The sequence below is a fragment of the Tachysurus fulvidraco genome, chromosome 5 (assembly GCF_022655615.1).
Source record: "Tachysurus fulvidraco isolate hzauxx_2018 chromosome 5, HZAU_PFXX_2.0, whole genome shotgun sequence".
Lineage (NCBI taxonomy): Eukaryota > Metazoa > Chordata > Actinopteri > Siluriformes > Bagridae > Tachysurus > Tachysurus fulvidraco.
Window position 1 is genome coordinate 18,322,642 of NC_062522.1, and position 21,575 is coordinate 18,344,216.

The 21,575-nt window shown below is 37.7% G+C and overlaps 1 protein-coding gene across 2 annotated transcripts; it reads right to left on the minus strand.

Annotated features, from left to right (window-relative positions):
* Positions 1-1,279: 1,279 nt before the first annotated feature.
* On the minus strand, positions 1,280-19,818 carry cttnbp2nla (CTTNBP2 N-terminal like a). 2 transcript variants are annotated; one of them, XM_027147347.2, is made up of 5 exons: positions 19,614-19,818; positions 14,093-14,200; positions 5,005-5,268; positions 4,691-4,798; positions 1,280-3,695 (listed from the first exon to the last, which is right to left on the minus strand). In XM_027147347.2, the coding sequence occupies exons 1-5, from the start codon at positions 19,626-19,628 to the stop codon at positions 2,508-2,510; spliced, it is 1,683 nt and encodes a 560-aa protein (XP_027003148.2). In that variant the 5' UTR covers positions 19,629-19,818; the 3' UTR covers positions 1,280-2,507. The 2 variants fall into 2 exon arrangements, with proteins under 2 accessions (XP_027003148.2, XP_047670220.1); XM_047814264.1 differs by lacking the exon at positions 19,614-19,818 and adding an exon at positions 14,493-14,511.
* Between the last annotated feature and the right edge of the window lie 1,757 nt (positions 19,819-21,575).

The following is a 21,575-nucleotide window of genomic DNA, read 5'->3' on the forward strand; positions in this document are numbered from 1 at the left end:
CCTAATGGCGGTGGCCTCCTTCAGCAGGATAATGCTCACTACCACACCGCAAAAAATATATCAGGAATGGTTTGAGGAACATGACAAAGAGTTAAAGAGGTGTTGACTTGGCCACTAAATTCCTCAGATCTGATCACACATCTATGGGATGTGCTCAACAAACGGGTCCGATGCGTTGGCTCACTAGCTCACAACTTACAGGATTCTTAAACTATCTGCTGCAAATGTCTTAGTGTCAGATAAACAACACAGCTTCAGATGTCTTCTGGAGTCCAGACCATAATGGTTCAGTGTGTTTTGGCAGCACAGTAAGGACCTACACAATATTAGGCAGGTGGTTTTAATGTTATGGCTGATTTGTGTAAATAGGGTGGAGTGAGCCAGAAATTGAGCAAGGCGCATTAAGTTTCCTAATGGAAAATCAATTCACGGATTTAGTATAAAAAAATTATAATAGTTTTTTTTAGTCATGGGCATGGAAATATCTTCCATTTGTGTTATTTGGTTGCAAACGTTATTCAGATTCATTTCAAACTAAATGCACTGGAACTTAGACAATTGGTCATTAGTAAAAGCTCTACAGCAGGGTAGCAGAGCAGCACATTCTTCATGCATGTTTGCTTCTCTGTCTCCCATGTCACACATCCACACACAGAGCGATATAACAAGGGGATTATGGATTTAGGGAGAGGCTCCTAGTCTGTTAGTCTCACATGGATGCTTGTCAAGTTCACACATTTTTCACACACAGATCTGCAGCAGCAGAATTTGACAGATAGTATTGCCAAGTGTTTTTAAAACCAATATTGAAATAATCAGATTAATTATAACTTAAAATGAAAACCAATTAATATTAAACACTGTCACAAATAATAATTATTTTTTTCCTGGATGGGTTTATTCCTAGATAAAAGACAGAAATATCAGAATGTCATACCTTACTCTAAAGGAAGGAAATGGGTAAAAGACCTTTACCATAAGCTAATCATTTGCTTCCCCCTGGTGGCTTGCATCAGGAGAAACAAACAAAAAAAACTTGATAAAAGTGGTCACGTTTAATGCTATGACTATGTATATGTATTTAATATGCAGAGGAATACAATCCTAAATCATATAGAATTATGGTACATTATATTATTATATAACACTGATATGGAATATATTGGACTAGGTATAAAATAAAATAATATACCAGTAACCATAAGCATCATACATACACATCCAAATATATGGTAGTGCTACCTTGTGTGATAGCATTAAAGCAGAATCTAAAAGTTAATAATTGGTTTATAATATTTTATATACATATGCACAGATTACAAAAGCTTTTAAAAGCATGCTTGCTGCATACAAACTGTCACAAACATACATTACAGTGTATAAACTAGAAAAGAGACAAATACAAATAGATAACAACAACAACAAAAAAAATCTTTTGAGAAAACCTTGTGTTATAATCCGAATGATAAGAACCGTATACAATACACAAGCATATACTGCACACACAAAATGATAGGAATAAAACCACCGTTATTGGTATTTGTATAAATGCTCAACTGACCTCTAACTGAATATGACCTTCTATATATCTAGAGTAAAAAAAACAACCCTCAGTGTGTTCTTTTATGATTAATACATAATAATTACCCACAGCATGATCAGCACACTTTTAATGTGGCAGGCAAATATGTGTGAGTAATATTTATTCTGTGTCAAGATAATCACCTCTTCTTTTTTCTGGTAATCACAGTCACTGCGTTAAAACTCATTCTGTTTACACAGACATTGGGTGGTCTCACTGGACGAACAACAGAGCTAAAGTACACCTTGAAAACAAATCTTTGAAATTTGCAGAAAAATATTCATTGTTCTTTAACATAGCTCTGACAGTAGTTCCAGCTCTAACATAAAATATGATTTTATACTGATAGACACTAGAGCTAATCTGGTATTCTTTCTTTAGTAACACTGTAATTCACTGTGAATTTTTGGGAATAGTGGAATCTCAATGATTAAGTTTGCTGTTTCTGACGTTTATGTTTCATTTACATAAGAAGTGTCAACACTTGGAAACAGTTATTCAGGGTCTTGTAAAAGTCTTTGTGAAAGACTTCAGGACTGAAACCATAATATTTTCCAATTTCACTCTAATCTGTTTTTTTGTATTATAAGTTCAATAGAAAGGAAAGAGAGAGACTAAAGAGCTAATAACATGACAAGTGATTACAGGAACTCACAGATGTTACAGTTTTTAAAGCTTTCGTTAATAAATAAATAAAAAATGTTCCTGCTGAACAAAAACCCATGAATGACTACTTTCCAATAAGAGCATGCCCGGTACAAAGCGTTTAAATGGTTTCATATAATAAAGTCTATAATTAATGGAATTCTTATAGTATACAAATACATGATGATGTGGCAGCAAGAGATATGTGAATAATTTTTTTTTTTTAATTTAAAAACAAAACAAATCAGAAGCCATCACAGAACCCATGGCGGTGTGCATGTTAGCTCCTGGAAGACAAAAGCAGGTCTGGTTCTTTGCTGTTTTCTGTTTTCCGGCCACATCCAGCTAATATCTGAGCCATGTGGGCAGCTCTGAGGGTAGCAGGGGAGGGTGGGGTCTCTGCCAGGCCGGGTTTCTTAGGGGGGATGGGTGGAGGGATCCCTCTATCAACCCTGGGGATTGTGGGAGAGCGAATTCCAGGAGACAGTGCTCCGGATGGTGCCACGGCACGGTAGTCTGTGCCAAAAGGTGAGCTGTTTGATATGGTTGCTGTTTTAGTGCTAAAGCGGCTGAGAGCCTGAGTCACTGTACTGCAGCCTGTCTGTTTGGAGTTGCTGCACTCTGGTAGAGGATCTGTGGTGGCACAGGGTAAAAGGTCACGAGGGGAATGAGGGACCGATGAGCCCAGTTGGGGGTCTTGCTCAGCAACGGACTGAAATTTGTGACGTGCTGCATGGAAGCGCTGCTGGATTCCAGCCTGATAGGCAGCCTGTAGGCTTGAGCTTGTCTCAGGAGAGGAGCCTGTGCCACAGGTTGAGAGACTCTCATTATTTAAATTAGTGGAGGACCCATTAGTCAGTTCATTATTGTGAGTGCTTAGGATGGAAAGAAAAGCCAGATTTTCTCCTCCATTTTCATTCCTCAGCCTCAAGCCATTCCCTCTTTCCTCTACTAGTGTCTGATGACCGTTAATCTTCAGCTGGATCATGTCTGATTTTTCTGTTCCACACTCCACCGAACCATTTCTCACCTCCCTGAACTCGTTTCTATGATCCTCCTTGTCGACCTCTCCGCTGAGCTGTCGTATCTCTCCCCTCAGCCTCTCCACCTCTTCCTGCAGAGCATTGCTGCATGCCTCTTCCCGTCTCAGCCGCAGACTCAGCTGCTCTCTTTCTGTATCAAATTCAGCCAGCAGCTCTTCCCTCCTTGCCTCCATTTGCATGGCACACTTCTTCTCCTCCTCAAGCTCTGCCCTCAGGGTTTGATTGGTGGCACGTTGGTGCTCCAGCCGGCGACTAAGTTCACTGGCACGCTGTCCCTCCTCGTGAGCACGCAAACTCGAGCGTTTGCACTCACGCCCCAGAGCACCCATAAGCTGCTTATGTTGTACACGTTCATCCTCCAGCTGAGCTTGTAATCGCTTGTTTTCTTTCTCCATCCGGGATAACTTTGTCTTTTCAAACTCCAACTAAACACACACAAAACAAAATGACAGAAATCCTCATTAATTATAATTGTAACATTTGCATTTTTCTAAATAACAAACATCATTCAAGTCAAAATTTCTAAACACAAGCCAAGAAAGCTCAGAACACCAAAGAAAGACCACAAGAGCAAAACTTTCCTCTGCTTTTAAAAAGGTAAGTCACTGTCTGTGTTTAAATATATAAAGAATATGGATACTACTCATCATTAATTTGTTGAAAAGCACAATATGAAAACATGAGCCCTTCCAGTATGACATAATGCTTGGGGTAAACTTGACTGAATGTGGTCACAGCTATCTTGATAAGTGTGCTATGTTACACAATGCAATACACAAAAGGAGAAAATGAAGAGTTCTTTTAACTCATGAATCTGAATGTGTAGGAAAAAGACCCCAGCATGGTTAATGCTAAATGTGATTTTATCTATGATTAATCTATGGATAATAATAATAATAATAATAATAATAATAATAATAATAATAATAATAATAATAACCTACATTAACTAGTACTGTTTCTATTCATTTCTAATTTAATTTATTGAAAAAAAAAAGAAAAAAAAGGTTTCCCTTTCTACACAACTGCAATGCATTGATACTTTCACTTGAAATTTTCACTTCTGCTATAACAGTCTTAATTTAACTTAAAAGTCTGTTTATTCAGAAATGTTGCATGATATGTGTGTGAACTAAAAAGTTCAGACCTTCTGATTGAAAGTAACAGTAACTTTGGAAATGCACTGCACTGTAATAAAGTACAGTTATAACATCATTTTGACTGAGCTGCTCTTAAAAGTGAATTTGACTGACAGGTACTTACATTTTTTTGTAGTTCACTAGTTGATAACTCTCATATATTACATACTATACTGCAAGTAATAGTGTGTAATGTGCAGTAATTACTTTTTTCAGTATGAACAGTGGGTTTGTACAGTATGCCAGTTCCAACACAGACATAGTGGTGAAGGTTTATGTACCTGCTGTAGGAGGCGCTCTCGCTCCTTCTCTAAAATGCATGTGACATCATCTCCTTCAGCTGTATCCTCAGCATGCCTCCTCTTCTCCTCCTCCAAATCAGCAATAACCTGAAACCAGCACAGGGGGGCACCAAAGAGGCAAATGACAATAACCTATTAATATCAGATTTCTCCTTGACCTGCTAGGCTGTCAGAAACAAGAGAGTCCACTTTGACAAATCAGGAAGACAAAAACACAATCAGTACCTAAAGATGTATTAATAAATACATGGTTTACTTATCCAACCCTTTAACCACCCACTCATCCAGCTCACCCTTCTGTGCCTGATCTCGGCAGCTGCAAGCTGCTTCAGCATCTTCTCCTGCATTTTCCTGCAGTGTCCCACCACCACCCTGAGCATGGTCAGTGGATCAGAGCGCCTGATGTCTGTCGCTCGTCTCTGTGAACAACTTGTGGTATTTCCTCTGCCCTGAGCAGAGCCCCGAAGAGCCTCGCTGTCCCTCTGCAGGGCCATGAAGGGATCGCTCAGATCATATTTCCCATAGTGCTCCCACACATACGTTTCCCTGCGCTGGGCCTGCACAAACAACAAGAGGTTCACATTAAGGCATTAAGGGGGAGGAATAAAAAAAAAAAAAGCATGTGTGAGTGAGTGTGTGTGAGTTCAGTAGTCCGATTCACAATTTGACTAAATTGATTTGGCATATCAGCGTAGAGGATTGATGACCTGTTTAACACTGCAGCTAAAGCTAGAACATAGAGTACAGCAGAATCCTTCTGTGTCATCTGTCCAGATCCCCAGTCTCTGCCCCACACATGCTCCTCTTTAGAAACAGGAAACACAATGATGCAGAGCTCAGGATCCTGCCACGATCAACATAAACTATCCTCTGAAGCTCCCTGTGCATGATACACTTAATCTTTGGCCTTTTGCATTCATTTATTCCATGCAAAGCCATTGTGGGAGGTCCATAAAGGCAGACGGGAAAATCTGCATGAGGTAAATCTGTGTGTGCTGGATGAGCGACCCAAACAACTGGAGTCATATAAGTAATTTAAGCTGCAACAAGGACACTGCTGTAAAATTAGTAAAGGAGTTATGCAAGCTTTAGAGGGAGTCTAGTCTAGAAGTAGTCATGCTTAAAGAAGAGGGGAAGCCAGAATGGAGGAGGGTGTTATCTATGAACTTTGAAGCCGCAGTTTTAGATATTACACACATAACAGACAGAAGTCAGGTCAGAACATGAAGGACCATCTGATAAGTGCAAGTGTGTGTGTGTGTGTGCGCAAGTGTGTGTGTGTGTTTTGACCCTTTGTGCAGGGTGCACTATAAATGATGTCTCCACATTCTGATACGGATGCATGCTAAAATGGGAACTTATGGGAACATATGGAAAAATGCTTGTACAGTAGTTCAAACATCCGGTGATGAACTACAGGTTTGTATCCCAGTCCAGGATACACGATGAAGGTTTGACTACAGTTTACTACAGAAAGGCTCAAAACAAACACACAAAGACTGAACGGCTATGAGTCAACCCTCCCTTCCATTCTTGGTGGTCTAGCTGGTGAACACTTTGTGACCCCTATGGCACTGTTTCTGGGATAGATAAAGGGAGAGAGGGAGAGGGAGAGGGAGAGGGAGAGAGAAAGGGAGGGTGTGTGAGGAAGGCAGTTGGCTCCTATTATTCACAGAAGTTGTAAAGCACATTCTTTCAAAAACTGTGTGTTAAGAATGCATGTTTAATATGATAAATCTGGCAACAGCTGAGTGTGTGTGTTCACTTTAGACAGCACAAAACAAGACAAAAGAAAGAGCTTTTTGTTTATAGGAAAGTAAATGCAGTAAAATTAATTGTTTACATACCAGCACAGTCAGTGAGTCTAACAGATAGTTCTAAATACGTAAATCATAATGACAGATAGGAAATTCTGCTTTTCCCCTAGATAAACAGCATCCAGTGCTAAATGGTAGCCACCCTGGCAGTGATTTAACAAAGCTGTGAGAGTCTGATACTTCCACAGAGCTGAAGGCATCATTGCACCCGATGAGATGAAGTCTTGATGAGATGAGCATGCTTTAGTATTTTGGCATTGACTGATGGGGACAACTCTGCTGACACATAGATAAGACACGATCCTGAGAAAGTATGTGGTATGGAATTACCATTTTCCTGTTTTTAGGAAGTCCCTGAGCCATCACTTAAACCCTATGAAGATATTTATTATCTGAAACCTACTGAAAACTGGGAACTTTAATGGTAAAGAAGAGGGTCATGTTTAAGTAAAGCAAAGCTAACAGCATTGTGGATGACCCCACACACCCCTCACACACAATCTTCACCCTCCTGCCGTCTGGAAAAAGGTACCGAAGCATTCGGGCCCTCACAACCAGACTGTGTAACAGTTTCTTCCCACAAGCCATCAGACTCCTTAATAACCGAACTGAACTGTACTGAGCACAACATACACACACACATCATCTGTATGGACTGCACAGACCTACACCACATACACACACTTCTAATATACATCTATCAACTTGTTTACATGCTGCTTACATTCATCAAACTGTTTACATGCTTACATTCATCAGACTGTTTACATGCTTACTGTTTACAAACTGTTTACTGTACATGCTGTTTTGCACACTTTTTTACTTTTTTTGCTCTTTGCACACACTGCCTAACATTTCAGTCATTTTGCTCATACTGTACAATATTTCAGTTGTTGTTGTTTTTGCACAATCTTATACACTATCTCAGGGACCTGCTGCTAAGAAACTGTGTTCATTCGAGTATTACTGCACGCAATATTATCTGAACTTACAGTATTTACATACAGTATTGATACTGGTTGGTTGGCGCTGTTTTTTGTTTACTGTCTTTTGTGTACTGTCTTTTTTGTATTTTGTGTATTGTCTTGTAACCTTTTGTCTGCACTGTCTTGTCTGTCTTGTCCTGCACTGTCTTGTCTGTCTTGTTTGTATTGTCCTGTGCTATCTTGTCTTAGCCATGTCTTTGTTTTATGTAGCACCTTGATCCTGGGGAAACGTCTCATTTCACTGTGTACTGCAACAGCTATATATGGTTGAAATGACAATAAAAGCTTCTTGACTTGACTTGACTTGACGTTTGCAGAGATGATGTACAAATGACTTGACTATGAGCTTTTTTCTTTTTTTTGCCTCTGTTTTGAAAAGCTCTCCTTCTACATTCTTTAGTGAACTCCCCCAACCACGCCATCCACTGCCTCCAAATTCACACAAAACAAAACATACTCCACTGCAGGTCCTTGCATTATGCATGTAAGCTAGAGCAGTAGAAGCTATGACTGAGGCTGATACTCACATGGCTGAAACTTTCTCACTGGTCTCACTTCCTAACTCAGAAAACTGCAGTGATTAAAAACTATGTAATATTTATCATAGAAACGCTCCTGGCTGCTTTCATTTCCCATTTCTCTCTCTCTCTCTCTGGCAATTTTAATATTTTTATTTATATCTGCCTGTGATATTTTCAAATGAGTTTATTTGGTTTTCCCAAATTCTAAACAAATCAGTCATTTATACCACCATAAGCAGAACTGAGATAAAGGAATGAATAAATTTGAGAGAAACTAAGTCATGTGAATTTTTTGGGGGTCCATGCTATCCAAAAAAGCTCTGTTGTACAAAATTAAAAACTGACTCAGCTAGGAACATATTTTGAAGTAGCCACAGGTGAGCTTTTGTAGATGTCTGTTCAAATAACACGGTATAAGACGAGTCATTCGTTTGACTCAACTCTAAATTGTGTCATTGCAAATAAAACTAAACGACTTAAACCTAAATTAAACCACAAGAAGTAGAACTCAATGTCAGTAATGTTCTTTTTACTAATTTATATGGCAAGGAAGGAAGCTATTGAAGAAAAATTTCATTCATTTCACCTTGTTTTGAACATGACCCTGATTGGATCAGAAGGCTAGTGAGGGGTACAAAAAAAAAAACCCTTCATAAACTCCATTACATTTAGCATTACTCCGAATACTGATCTGATTTTTGATGTAATTTACAACACGTTTGTCATTCACAAGAATGTTAGGAAACCAATTATTAATTCTAAATAATAAATTACATTTCATAGGTTATGTTTTCTTTACTAAAATAGTTACTTGTGTAGAAAAGGAACATTAGTATTTAACTATGGAAGATAAAGCGGCAGATTTGCTGCGTGAGACACATTGTTCCAGTCAGCTTTAGTCAGTTTCCACCTCTTCACATACTGCTAGTGAATAATTACTGAGGAAGTGAGCACCCTGGACATTTTGATTTCATGAAACGACCTTTTCCGACTGCATACAAGGAATTATCCTGCGCTCTAATCTTATCAGGTGCACACATTATCTTAAGGAAGGTGCAAGAAAAGAGCTCAGGCAGATTAACTTACCAACAGAGTTAAAAATACCATCTGTTCATGGTACATCTGAGTGTGTGTGTGACAGAGAAGAAACAACAGCCTTGTTAAAGTCATAGGGGTCACAGTCAACTTCACACACATCTGGTCACATACCGGGATAGCAGTTTAAATGAATACATGGTTAAATTAATAAACACAGAAATAACTATTTAAATGAGTAAATAGGCTGTGAAATCATTCAATAAATAAGCAACACTGAACTCATAAATTCATGAATAATCGCTGAAGTACAAAGGCTTTTAAGGCTCTTTTTATTTGGTAATCAGACATAAGTCACAATGACACATTTAATTTATCCTGATGTAATCTGTTAAAACAACATACTGGGGCAATGACTAATCCTTTGCTATTGAGCCTTTTGCCTGGAGCTGACAGTATGCTTCTAGCAAAGCTGTGTGGTAAAGTGATGCTAGCTTTCAGGCACATGGAACCACATGGAAGACTTAAGAGAGCTCAAGGGTTTGGAGGTTTCTTTTTTCTCCATGATTTGATGGTTTCTTTAGTTTGACCTGATTGTGTGCAACCAATGATCTTCAACAGAATAAAATGAAGGTGTCATTGTGAAGTAAAAGTCTCGTTAAGAAATGAAAAATAAACCATTATGGAACTGTCTTTTCAAAAACATTGTGAAGATGAGTACTCAAGTTCAGGTTTGCCCCATATACAAATTATACACAGTAGTAGTGAAACACTTTTACTAATGTACTAATATACTACAATAGTTTGATTTGGGTTTTTTTTTTACACCTGGTCACTTCATGCATTTTCTGTGATCCGATAGCTATCCGATTCTAAAAAGACCAGGTGTAAAAAGTCCTCCGAAATGGTTTCGAGACGGATATAAATCCGATCGCTCAAACCACTTCAGGAGGTGGTCTGGGACGCATTTCAGATGAAACTGGACAGGTGTAAATGCATGTGGTTGTTCAAGCTACATACGTCAGACTCGCAAGTCGTGCATCATGCCAGAAACAAATATGTTTTCCCACCAGCGCTGGCTCCGATCTTTCACCCAGGTGTCTCGTTTGGTCTTAAAATGCACTTCTGCTGCCAGCAAAAATGCAGCAAACAGTAAATGCTGTTTTTTGTAGCAACCGCATACACCAAAGCGTGTTCCAACTCAATTACCCCGGAAATGAGGTAAAATATATTTGCATTTTGGGCGGGAGTAAAATCATCGGATTGATATCCGATTCGCCAGGACGCATTTATGTGGCCTAATGTAAATGGAACAGTTTTAACAAATCAGATAGCTATCGGATCAGAGAAAACACATGAAGTGACCAGGTGTAAAAAGGCCCTTAGACACTAAGAATAATTAAATGTAAGTATTATTATTTCTTTCACAGTTGTTGTAATAATACTTACACATTACTATTACAATCTTGTACTTCTGACTCTTTACTACTGTATCTTTCTTGCTGCATTTAATTTTTTTTTATTTTTTATATCCTATTAATTTACTGAATTCTGTATAAACTGTATTCCACAACAGGATGCATTGTTTTGCAAATCTAACAAGCCATTAAACAAATTGTACCAAAGTATTCCACTTTTTGAACAGAAGCTTCTGGTGATGTTTTCATGTCTCACAGTTTGGTTTCTTCCCTTCAGATAGTTTTCTCTAACAGAAGCCATAAGACATGGAAAACATGACTTTGAAGTTGGTTTAGCTCACTTCCTTATTTCTCTACAAGATGTGCAAAAAAAGTGGATCACTTCCATAATTTATATTAAACACAGATTCAGGCGTCTAAGCAGGAACGAGGAACAAGAACAATAATCGTAGTGTGATTAGTGATTAGTGCACTGGAGTCTATTAAAACAGTTAAGAAAGCACAAATGTTTCAAAGCATTCTGTCAGACTCATGCACATCGTATCAATGTCAATGTGTTGTGTTTTTTACACATTAAAGGTCAATGACACATACTGACTAAGTGTCAATGGATGAATGTGACGGAGATGACAGGATGGGCTCAGTTCACCATGTTGAAAGATCACTATTGAAAGCCAAAGAAAACACAGAAGAACATGGCCAAATTCCCAAAAACACTCTGAGCCAACTTGTCTGGAGGATAGAAGTCTAAAAACAAGTATCGATTTTCTTATTTGATTAATAGCTGCCATAATTCCAAAGTGATGACAAACATGAGCCAAATCTATTGTATCCCAGCTCAAACACATTTAATTCATTTAAAAAAATATATATTATTTTCTCTCCTAACACATTTGGTTAAATTATTGCCATATCAAAAAAGAGTGACAAATAAACAGAAAGAAATTATCCTTTAAAAAATATATTAATCTTAAGTATACACGAGTTCTGAATATTATGGCAGTGTAAGGTCTGGGTATAAATATGAAGTGTATGAAAACACCTTCACATGTAACAACATGCTTTCAACATAAAGAAAATGAGAGCTGCTGACCTGCTGCTAGGGCCAGGTAATGGATCTAAGAATACATAGGCTGCTGAATTTACCATTAAGCACACATCAATCTTAAATTAAAATCAGCTAATAGACACCAACTTCATATAAAGAAGCCTGAGAGCATCTCTTAAAAGTACCAACTTAAAGTGCAAATGGAGCTGCAGTTGGAGATCAGATCAGAGTATTAAGTGGAAAAGAGTACTACAAAGAAGGCATGGGAAAAATATGGAGGTGGATCATTAATGCTTTGGGGCTGTTTTGCGGCTGGTGGTACAGGGGATCTAGAGATTAATAGCATCATTAATGTATTATGTATTAGGATATTTTGAAAAAGGTTTGCCTCTTTGCTTTTTTTTTAATGGCAACCGTAATATTTAAATTATTCGGCTTCTATGTGCTTACATTTAAAATTCCCCTTCATTTTTTTAATTTTCCCTTCAGTTCCATAAGGATGCCAATAATTCACTCAAAACATCACATTACTTTTATACTTCCTTCCACCTCTGTTTGAAATAACTGTACATGTCACACTGTATTCCAAGCAAACATTTACAAATCCAGGCTCCTCAGCAATGAGGAATTTGTGAGAAACCATCTGTAACTACATGTATGTGCCACTAAGTAAATACCTCCAAAACAAAGCACACAGAGCTAAAGTGAAGAAAATGCATGAGTTGCTCATTTTAACTAATGATCTAATGAATAGTTAAATTCGAAGAAAATAGTTGTCCATTTTAAAGGCTTCAGAATTTATTTAAACTCTATTGGTCTTGCAGGAAGAAGACAAACTAAAGTTACAGCTGATTTAATATAGAGCAGAATTGATTGCTGTGTGTTGTAAGTGAATCCAGTACAAGTCGAATGCTGAAACATAGCTGTGCTTGGAAGGCTGGTTTCCATAATTGTGGCTTCAGGGCCATCGGTGAAGTTGGCGTGCACTACACGGCTCAGTGCAGGAAATAAAAACAAGCTTGAGAGAGACGAAGAGGAAAGTGAGCACTTGTGTAATTAGGCAGCAGAGACATGCTGCAAATACTATACATCTTGATTTTACTGAAGGGTACAACTGTAGTATGTCTCTGGCATCCTGTAGCATCCTACATACCACACAAAGCTCTACACCTGCCCAACTAAAGTCAGTTAGATTCTCACACAAAGCTAAAACCAAGTTTAATTTTGAACCCAGGTTTGTCTGTACAAACAATCAATGATTGCACAGAGAACCCAAATCTAAATCTGAATCTAAATCTAATGTGACTCTAAAATCTGGTGTCCAATGCTCATTGCTAGTCTGGACTTTAAGACAGACAGTTCTGATGGAAAACAAATGCAAGCACTGCATGTTTGACATCATTAAAAACTTTCTTCACAGGCTCAGAATGTGAAAGCAGTTCATGTGATTAAGTATTATTGTGGAGGTGTATTTATTGTGGAGGTGAATTTATATATATAAGAGAAACTACCAGAAAGTTTCACAAGGTATATAGTTAATTAGAGGGCATAGACTTCTTCAGTTGTTTGAGAATGCAGCTAAAATCAAGTGGTAAACTGCATCTAAGCCTAAATACCAGCACAAAGTTTCATAACATAGTGGTCGGTTTATATTTTAAGTTTTTCCCTCTTAAATCCAAACACAGATACAAACCACAATGAAGATTTTGGATGAGACCCATATGAACACTGAACACTTTGTATTCATAGGTAATCTTTAGCAGTAGTTCCTATATCAGTGTTTCAATTAGAACCCTTTTATTTGTTGGTGTTTTTCTTTATTTCATCTTCTCTGCTGCTCAACATGCTTACTCAACATAGTTATTGTTGAGGAATTTGATATAACACTTTAGGATATAGGATTTTGGATAGGTGCTTTCCTTGAAGTGTAGTATTTTGCTTTGTGACCCAACCTCAGAAGCAGTTCAAAAAGTGCTTTGGGCTGGCTCACGGTTTCCTGAACAGTAATTAACCTTCATCCTCCCTTGTTGTCACAAGATAGGGGAGAGCTGGCCAGAGGGTAGAAATGATTGAGAGGCATAAAATCAGGGTTTGTTTCCAAGAAATATCTATATACAGTACACATGGGAACAGGGTTTTGGGAGCCCAAGGTGGTGGTAAGATTATCCCAAGTGTTGTTCACTCATAGATCTGAATGGATCAGCTATGATGAATGATTCCATGTAGGCGGTCGAAATTCCACTGGTTACTCAATAGGCATGCAAGGACTTGAACTTGAACAGGCAGTTACAAGGAGCCAATGGAATGGAAGTGAAGAAGGGCAATTAACAATGCACACACTAAAGCGTACTTTAGTTGAGCTCTAAATTATTTCTGGGATAGGGGCAGTGATGTCTTTTGTCAATTCCTGACTGGGGATTCAGAATGGAAATTTCCCGCAAAGATATCCACGATTTCAGATTTGGTCATATGCCAAAATGTGTGTGCATTATGGCAAAGAACAACAGCATCAGACATAGCAGCTCTAAAAAGCAGAACTCATTCTCACTCACTTACCCTGAGTGCTTGGATGACAAGGTCTCGGGCCTCCAGTTCTCCCTCCAGCACACTGAAGAGCAGTAGCACATCTTTCTTACTCAGAGCGTCAACATCCAGCCTGGACTCCTGCATGAAAAAACAAAGGCATAAATGAGCTATGCAAATGATTGTGGAGTTTAAACAGTATTTATGATTCAAGGGTATATGTGCTCAGTTCCTGATGAGAGGGAATAAGCTCCAGTCATGTACATAAGAGACTAGAAAATGGTGTGGTACTTAAAAGTGTTGAAACTTAATATTGGTCAGGAACAACATAACCATGTTAAGTAAATCACAGAAAACTAAACAACGGACCTTGAGACTGCCTTAATATTAAATATGCTGAAACATTATTAATATTTCACTCTCACTCACTCACTCATTTTCTACCGCTTATCCGAACCACCTCGGGTCACGGGGAGCCTGTGCCTATCCCAGGCGTCATCGGGCATCAAGGCAGGATACACCCTGGACGGAGTGCCAACCCATCGCAGGGCACACACACACACTCTCATTCACTCACGCAATTATTAATATTTCAAATATATTTAATTATTTAACATACTCACTGCACACTTTATTGGGAACAACTACAATGTACACATACACACTCATGCATTTATTCAAGCGGCCAATTATGTGGCAGCAGTACAATGCATAAAATCATGCAGGTTCAGGTCAGCAGCTTTGGATTATGTTCACATCAGTGTGAGCTTAGAGATTTTAAGCATGACATGATTGTTGGTGCCAGACAGGATGTTTTCTGCGTTTCTATAATGTCTGATCTCCTGGGATTTTCACACAAAACAGTCTCTATAGTTGACTAATTAAACATTCATTTGACAGCAGCTCTTGTTTGAACTGAGAGAAACTAGGTGAGGTGAAAAGCATCTCAGAATGCACAACCAGATGAACCTTGAGGTGGATTCACTTTGGTTGAGCAAGAAAAGAAAGCGAAGAAAGGCCCAGTGTACATTTTAAACTAACAGAAACAAGTCAGCCCTGCTTATCACGTATGTTGTACTAGCTATAAACAGTGATTCCCTTAACAGCTTCCTTTAGTTCTCTCGACTTCCAAACGACCAAAAATTCAGAGAAACCACAAAGGCCTTCATCCTCTCTCCTGTGTCAGAAATCCTCCAGAATGGTACAGAGTGCTGACTCTATAGACTCTTTTGAAAAAGCTAAATTCAATTCAATTCAAGTTTATTTGTATAGCACTTTTTACAATAGACATTGTCTCAAAGCAGCGTTACAGAACATAAACATAGAGCAGTAGGTAAACATAAGGAGTGATAAAAGAAATAAGGAATAATAAAAGAAAAATAATTAACAGAATAAAAAAAAATACATCCTCTCAGAAAACCTCAGTGATGTATATAATAAATAATCACTAGGCCCTAGGCTCAATATGTGCCTAGGGTTTTGGACTCCAAGCAAGTAAAACAATAAACAGAAAAAAACAATGTTAACATACTGTAACATCAATTCAGATTCTTGAATGCATATGACAAAAAAAACAACAAAACGGTGTATTTGAATGTAAAACAATTAAATATTGTCCTACAATTACCTCCATCACTGTCTACCCATCTACCAGTGTGCAACTGAATGTGACAATATTAATGTACAGTAAATGCATTAAAAACGACCACAAATGATGTATTACCTGGAGTAATGTTATATGGATGTATATGTTGCTACTTTGGTCATTTTATACTGGTACTTCAGTTTAAATTTTGCTTTACTGCTGTGCAAAGCTTTCCATGCTGTTCTGTTCTTTGGCTTGTGTCTAGGTGGTGTGTCTGAAACTTTAGTTTTCTTATTCTGCTCTTAATGATCTGTACTGTCTGTTTCATAGCTCTCTGTAGCTGAGGATGTGCTTTTGAATCCTGCATTTTCCAGCTGCAGTGATTTCTTTATTGTCTTAACCCATGACTCTCTGGCACCAGCATCATACCTTAGTGGGATCATAATAGCATCATACAGTAAGTGTTTCTTTACACCAGGCTTGAAAGACTTTGAGAAATCATAAAGCTCCTGTTGTGGTAGTTACAAACTAGTTTGTTGTACAAACTTGTGTGTTGGCTTGTACCATGTATTCAAACCCTTAGCAAAGGCAGTGCAAAATGAACTCAGGTGCATCAGGTGTGTGTTTGTGATTACTTTAAGCTGCCTCTAGAAGCACCTGTGACAATTTCAACTGAGTGTACGAGATTTGGAATGGACCTTTACAAAGTGAATGTCAGACTAAAAAGTACACAATAAAGTCAAAATAACTCTCTGCAGAAGTCGGAGATCGAGTTATTTAGATATGGGCATGGGCAGAATACAATTTCTAAAACTTTAAATGTTCTCAGGAGCACACGGAAATGGAAGAAGTTTGGAACCACTAGGTCTCGTCCTAGTCCTGGCCATCCATCCAAACTCAATTACTGGGAACCCAAGTACCACACCGACATTCTGTACAGAGGTTCAGAAGTAACATATAGGTACTGCTAATTAACTGGTATCATCCCTAAGGTGAAGCACTGTCATGGTATCATGCTTTAAAGATGCATTACAGTGGCAGCAACAGGTAGACTGGTCAGAATTGAGAGAAGGATGAAGAGAGGCAAATATAAAGAGGCTCTTAAAGAAAACCTGCTCCAAAGTACACATGACCTCAGACTGGGGTGAGGGTTCACCTTTCAGCATGACAACAACACAAAGCATACAGACAAGACAATGCTGGAGTGGCTACGGAACAAGTCTCTAAATGTCCATGAAGTAACTCTGCAAAATCCCCAACTTAAAACTCATAGAACATCCTTAAAGACGACTGAACTTGGCAGCTCACAAATGCTCCCATTTTAATATGACTGTGCTTGAGAGTATCTGCGAAACTTTCCAAATCCAGGTGTACAAACCTTGTAAAATAATATGCAGATTTTGCTGTAGTATTTCTACTGTTTTAATGTTACAATAACAATCTGTTTTGGATAAATATCTGCAGCATTGTGAGCATGTTTTTGTCATTGTATTGATCAAGTTCTTGACAGTTTCATAACTCAAGTTGATACTCAGAACATCTACTGGGTATCATTCTTAATGCACCCGAAAGCTCTTGGAAAATGTCATAGAAATTATCATTCTAAGTGTACTCCTGATTTCAGACGAGTGCAAACAGAAAATCAGGTCTTCCTGGGGGTATCTTAAGAGTAGGGATAAAAATAGGGAAGGCATGTGGGAATAATTAACTCAGGTACAAGACTGAGTAGGTGCTCTGTTTGGTGAGTAAAGGAATTGCCTGATATAGCCCAGTCAATGCCTGGAGAAAAAAGTCAGGGTCAGACAAAGAGAGCTGGAGAAATCTGATGCCTTCCTGGTAGGTTGCTCCTGCAAACCACAGTGTTGGGAAGCCTTTAAATGCACATCATTTAACACCGTCTCTGCACTTTACAGGATCTCTGTATTATTTTAATGGCAGTAAAGTAATACATAAAATATGCAAAAAGCCTGGAGAAGAGAGAAATTCTCTATTTTTATAGACCCTGGCAAACAAATGTATATGCATGGACATCTGGATGGTCCATCTCCATTTTTTTGTAGAAGGTTCATGAGAAAGTAACACATTCCATATTATCAGCACTGCCATGTCTCAGTAGTTTTCAAAATGTTTAAAGTCTAAAATGAAGCATGGCTTAACTGGGTGCAAATGGACTAGAACTGAAACTTCTGGAAATCACATAAGTTTCTCTTATTGACCTCAATATACAATGACAAAAAATATTTTTGGTCAATTTAATTCCCATCATCATGCATAAAGCGCAGTAAGTTCAAACAGAACACTCTTACCTCTCTGCTCAGCCAGTATTTTACTTTCTGCAAAACTGTAGGCTCTCACTGAGATTAGTCTGGTCAGCCAAAGTTTCCACATCATGAAGTGATGAAGATTGAGTTACATAATATGCTCTAAAACCACAATTTGGGCTACTGTACTAGATCAAAAATTCAGACTGCAAAGACCTTCAGTTTTCTCTCTCATCAAACTGTTACCACTAATCTCAACATGGCTGTGTTAACACTTTCATGTTTGCACAAATGTGCCAAGTTGTTCCAAACATGTTGTTTTTGTTCTGCAAAGTAACTCTTTAGTGGTCTTTAGTGTTTGGTCTTTAGTGGTGTTGACAGCTTGCTTGGTTTGTGTCAGAGCACATAAAAAAACAAAAATTATCACTGAAAATAATCTTCCCCTTCCAATATATGTGTTATATGTTATATAAAGGCTGATAAAAAAGTTTACTGCAGGGCAGATAAATGATTTTTACTTGATTCTTTAAGTATGATGATAGTTATGATGAGCAGTTTTATCCCACCTGTAAGCTATACAGGCCACTATATATCATCACAGTGAACCTCAAACCTGGCAAGACCTTAAACATGTCACTTGAACAGTTTACCTCCTCTTGAGACAACTTTTTAAAAAAAGTTTTCCAACTCTGAAAATCTTAGCTATCGGGTAAATCTTAGCTATTTTACCCCCGATCCAATTTCGTTGCTCTCGGTACAGGGGACAAAGTGATGGCTTCTACGCTCAATAAAGTGAACTAAATGTTCTTTTGGGATTTAGCCTAGTCTTGGTGCACTCCTTATATGGTACAGTAATATGGTATTTCCTCTCTGGCCCTGAACATTGAGCGAGGCTACAGTGTTAAACATGTCCAGCCACTTCCATTCCTTCAGACTCCACAGAACACAACTTTTGACTGTATTCCAAGTGTCTATTCATATCGGATATATAAAATCCTTGATTTCCTATCTATTTTATACAAAGCAAATAAATGGATATACAAACCAATTTGGATTGAAGATAATGAAACTCTCATAAAAGCACTCAGCCTTCCAGTGCAAAATGAAATACATGACATCTGGTCACTCGTACATAGTGTAATATCTAATTTCTTATTCTAAGTTAATATTAAACATTGTTCTGTTATTTCTGAAGACAGTTTTGCTTTGCTTTATTGTTATATATACCTTTGTGCTTTTGCAAAACAAGACCATCAAATTTATTTAGCATGAATTAAATCTAAGCAACAATAAAAGTAATTCTAAGTTATATGAATACATTGTTTATGAGTGTTTTTTACAGCTTTATGTGTAGAATATGTGAGGAGTGGAGCAGTGTGTTAGGAATCCTGTGGTTATTTGATATCTGACTCCTGCACTGCAAAGTAACAAAGAGCAGGCTGTCCAAATTCTACACAAAAGTGCATCACTTGTAAAACTTTAAATATTCCCAAATCTACAAAAATAAATAAATAAATAAATAAATAATAAAGACAAATAAAAACACCGCTTAATACAGATTCTATTGACAGTGTTTCTAACTTCTAAGTTTGCAAACTTTTGCGCTACACTTTCATCCCACGCATGTAAAAGAAAAAAATGTTTGGGGGGGAGAAAAGAAAAACCCCCAAAACAACATTTCCTTATTTTATACGATGGAAATTCTTACCGTTGTCGGTGCCATTCCAGCTTTGTTCAGTTTCTAACACTGGTCATCAGAGTTTGGGTTTAAGACGCGTAACCTACATACCGCATTTCGTGATGCAGAGACAACGGGAACGAATAACAATCATTGACATCCCAGACAGCCAATAAGCATGCGGGATGTAGCATCACGGACCAATAGGAAAGCGATGTGGGCAACAAGTTTGACGATGGGCTCTGTTCTTTGTGCAGCCTCCTGTAACTCTCTCACTGTGACTGGGATAGTGTAGGGAAGATATTAAACAGGGACGTGTGAAGAGTATTGTGCAGACACACACACACACACACACACACACACACACACACACACACACACACACACACACACACACACACACACACACACACACACTTTTGTTATACTCACCTATTTCAAATCCCTTTTTAGCTTTTAGTTAAATAAAAATTATTGCACAAATGCTATAATGAGCTAATTAGTATCTTCTTGTTGTTGTTGTTGTTGTTGTTGTTTATTTTGTCTCTCACATTGCAACTTACAATGGAGTCTTATTTTATATTTTACATACACCTACAGGTTAAAGACATTCAAAGTCAATGTTTCAAATATCCACACGTTTCAAGTTACTATACACTTCCTGTTTAAAGTCAGCTGGGGTCTATTCTTTATTTCAACTCATTTTAGGTTTTGTTTACTATGTAGTATTTTCAGTGAGTGAAATGTTCTCATACACTATGAACGTGTTTGGTGGCATTGCCTTTATTTGCTTGAGCTTGAATCTCAACCTGATGCCACCAACCCCATGCTTCATAGTTGGGATTGTGCTCTTTGGGCTAAAATGCATCAGATTTTCTCCCACAAATTTTGGTTAACTCATTCAAACGGCTATGTCTTCATCTTGGAAATCAACTGCAGACTCCTTTCTGGCTTTTTTTTTTTTTTTTTGCTGGTGTTAGAGTAGTAGTTCTTGGTTCTAGAGTAGGTCATGGTGATGTAGGTCTCTCCTCATGGTGGCTGTGGATACTTTGATATGATGAATTGAACATGCTGGACCAAATTTCAGTTCATAATTTTTTGAGGATTGAATTTGTTGCTCTTTCCTTAGCAATCCAGTATGTGACCCCAAGAATGTAACCTTTGTTTTTGATGATGTTTGTGGTACCTTTAGTTCTCCTAAAGTGGAACCAGACATGTGGTGGTTAAATTTTTTTTTTTTTTAGATTTTAGCTAAGTTGCTTGGAATTCCTTATGATATAAAGGGCAAAAAGGCACTTGCTCTAGGCCATTTTACAGCATTTTTATGATCTAATCAGAATCTTTTAAAAGTCATTACATATATTTCCCGAATAATCTATAATGTTTAAAAAGAAAGTCTATAAATCTAAAAATAAATCTGTCACAAATTAATTGATTTAAAGTTACATTTCACCTATTAAATTCCCCTGTCATAGCAACATAAATGTATATTAAATCTCACTAAATCCCTGGTTATGACCACATACTGTAGGTATCTAAGTAATCATAACTGAAATTGTAGGCACACTTTCAATAAGTTAATATATCTTGTGCGCCATCAACGGGTCATTATTGGCATTAAAATACTTTAATATTCCTTAATTCCATGTTGATAAATGAAGCCCAAGATTGTAAAATGATTATAAGTTATTAGAATGGTCTTAGCTACTGATCAGGTTGTCTATATTAAAATGTTGCAAGCAGCTTGAGGTCAGACTGTTCTCCAGATTTATTCATATATGTTGTAAAAAAGTGCTACGAAAGGAACAAAAGTAATGCTGTTCTAGAAAAATCATCAACAAAGGCCTGATGTGTCAACTAAAGTTGGTTATTTTCCTATAACAGCACATCCTAAAGAGTTTTATTTCCCTGATACCACAGCAATTTTGCATTGAAAACAATTTTTACTGCCTCTAATACCACAGGATATTGTCAAGATCTTATTTTTATATA

Coding starts and splice junctions, on each gene's coding strand:
- cttnbp2nla (XM_027147347.2), bottom strand. Junction 4,799..5,004: donor CCGAGATCAGGCACAGAAGG/GTGAGCTGGATG, acceptor TGCTGGTTTCAG/GTTATTGCTGATTTGGAGGA. Junction 3,696..4,690: donor GAGAGCGCCTCCTACAGCAG/GTACATAAACCT, acceptor GTGTGTGTTTAG/TTGGAGTTTGAAAAGACAAA.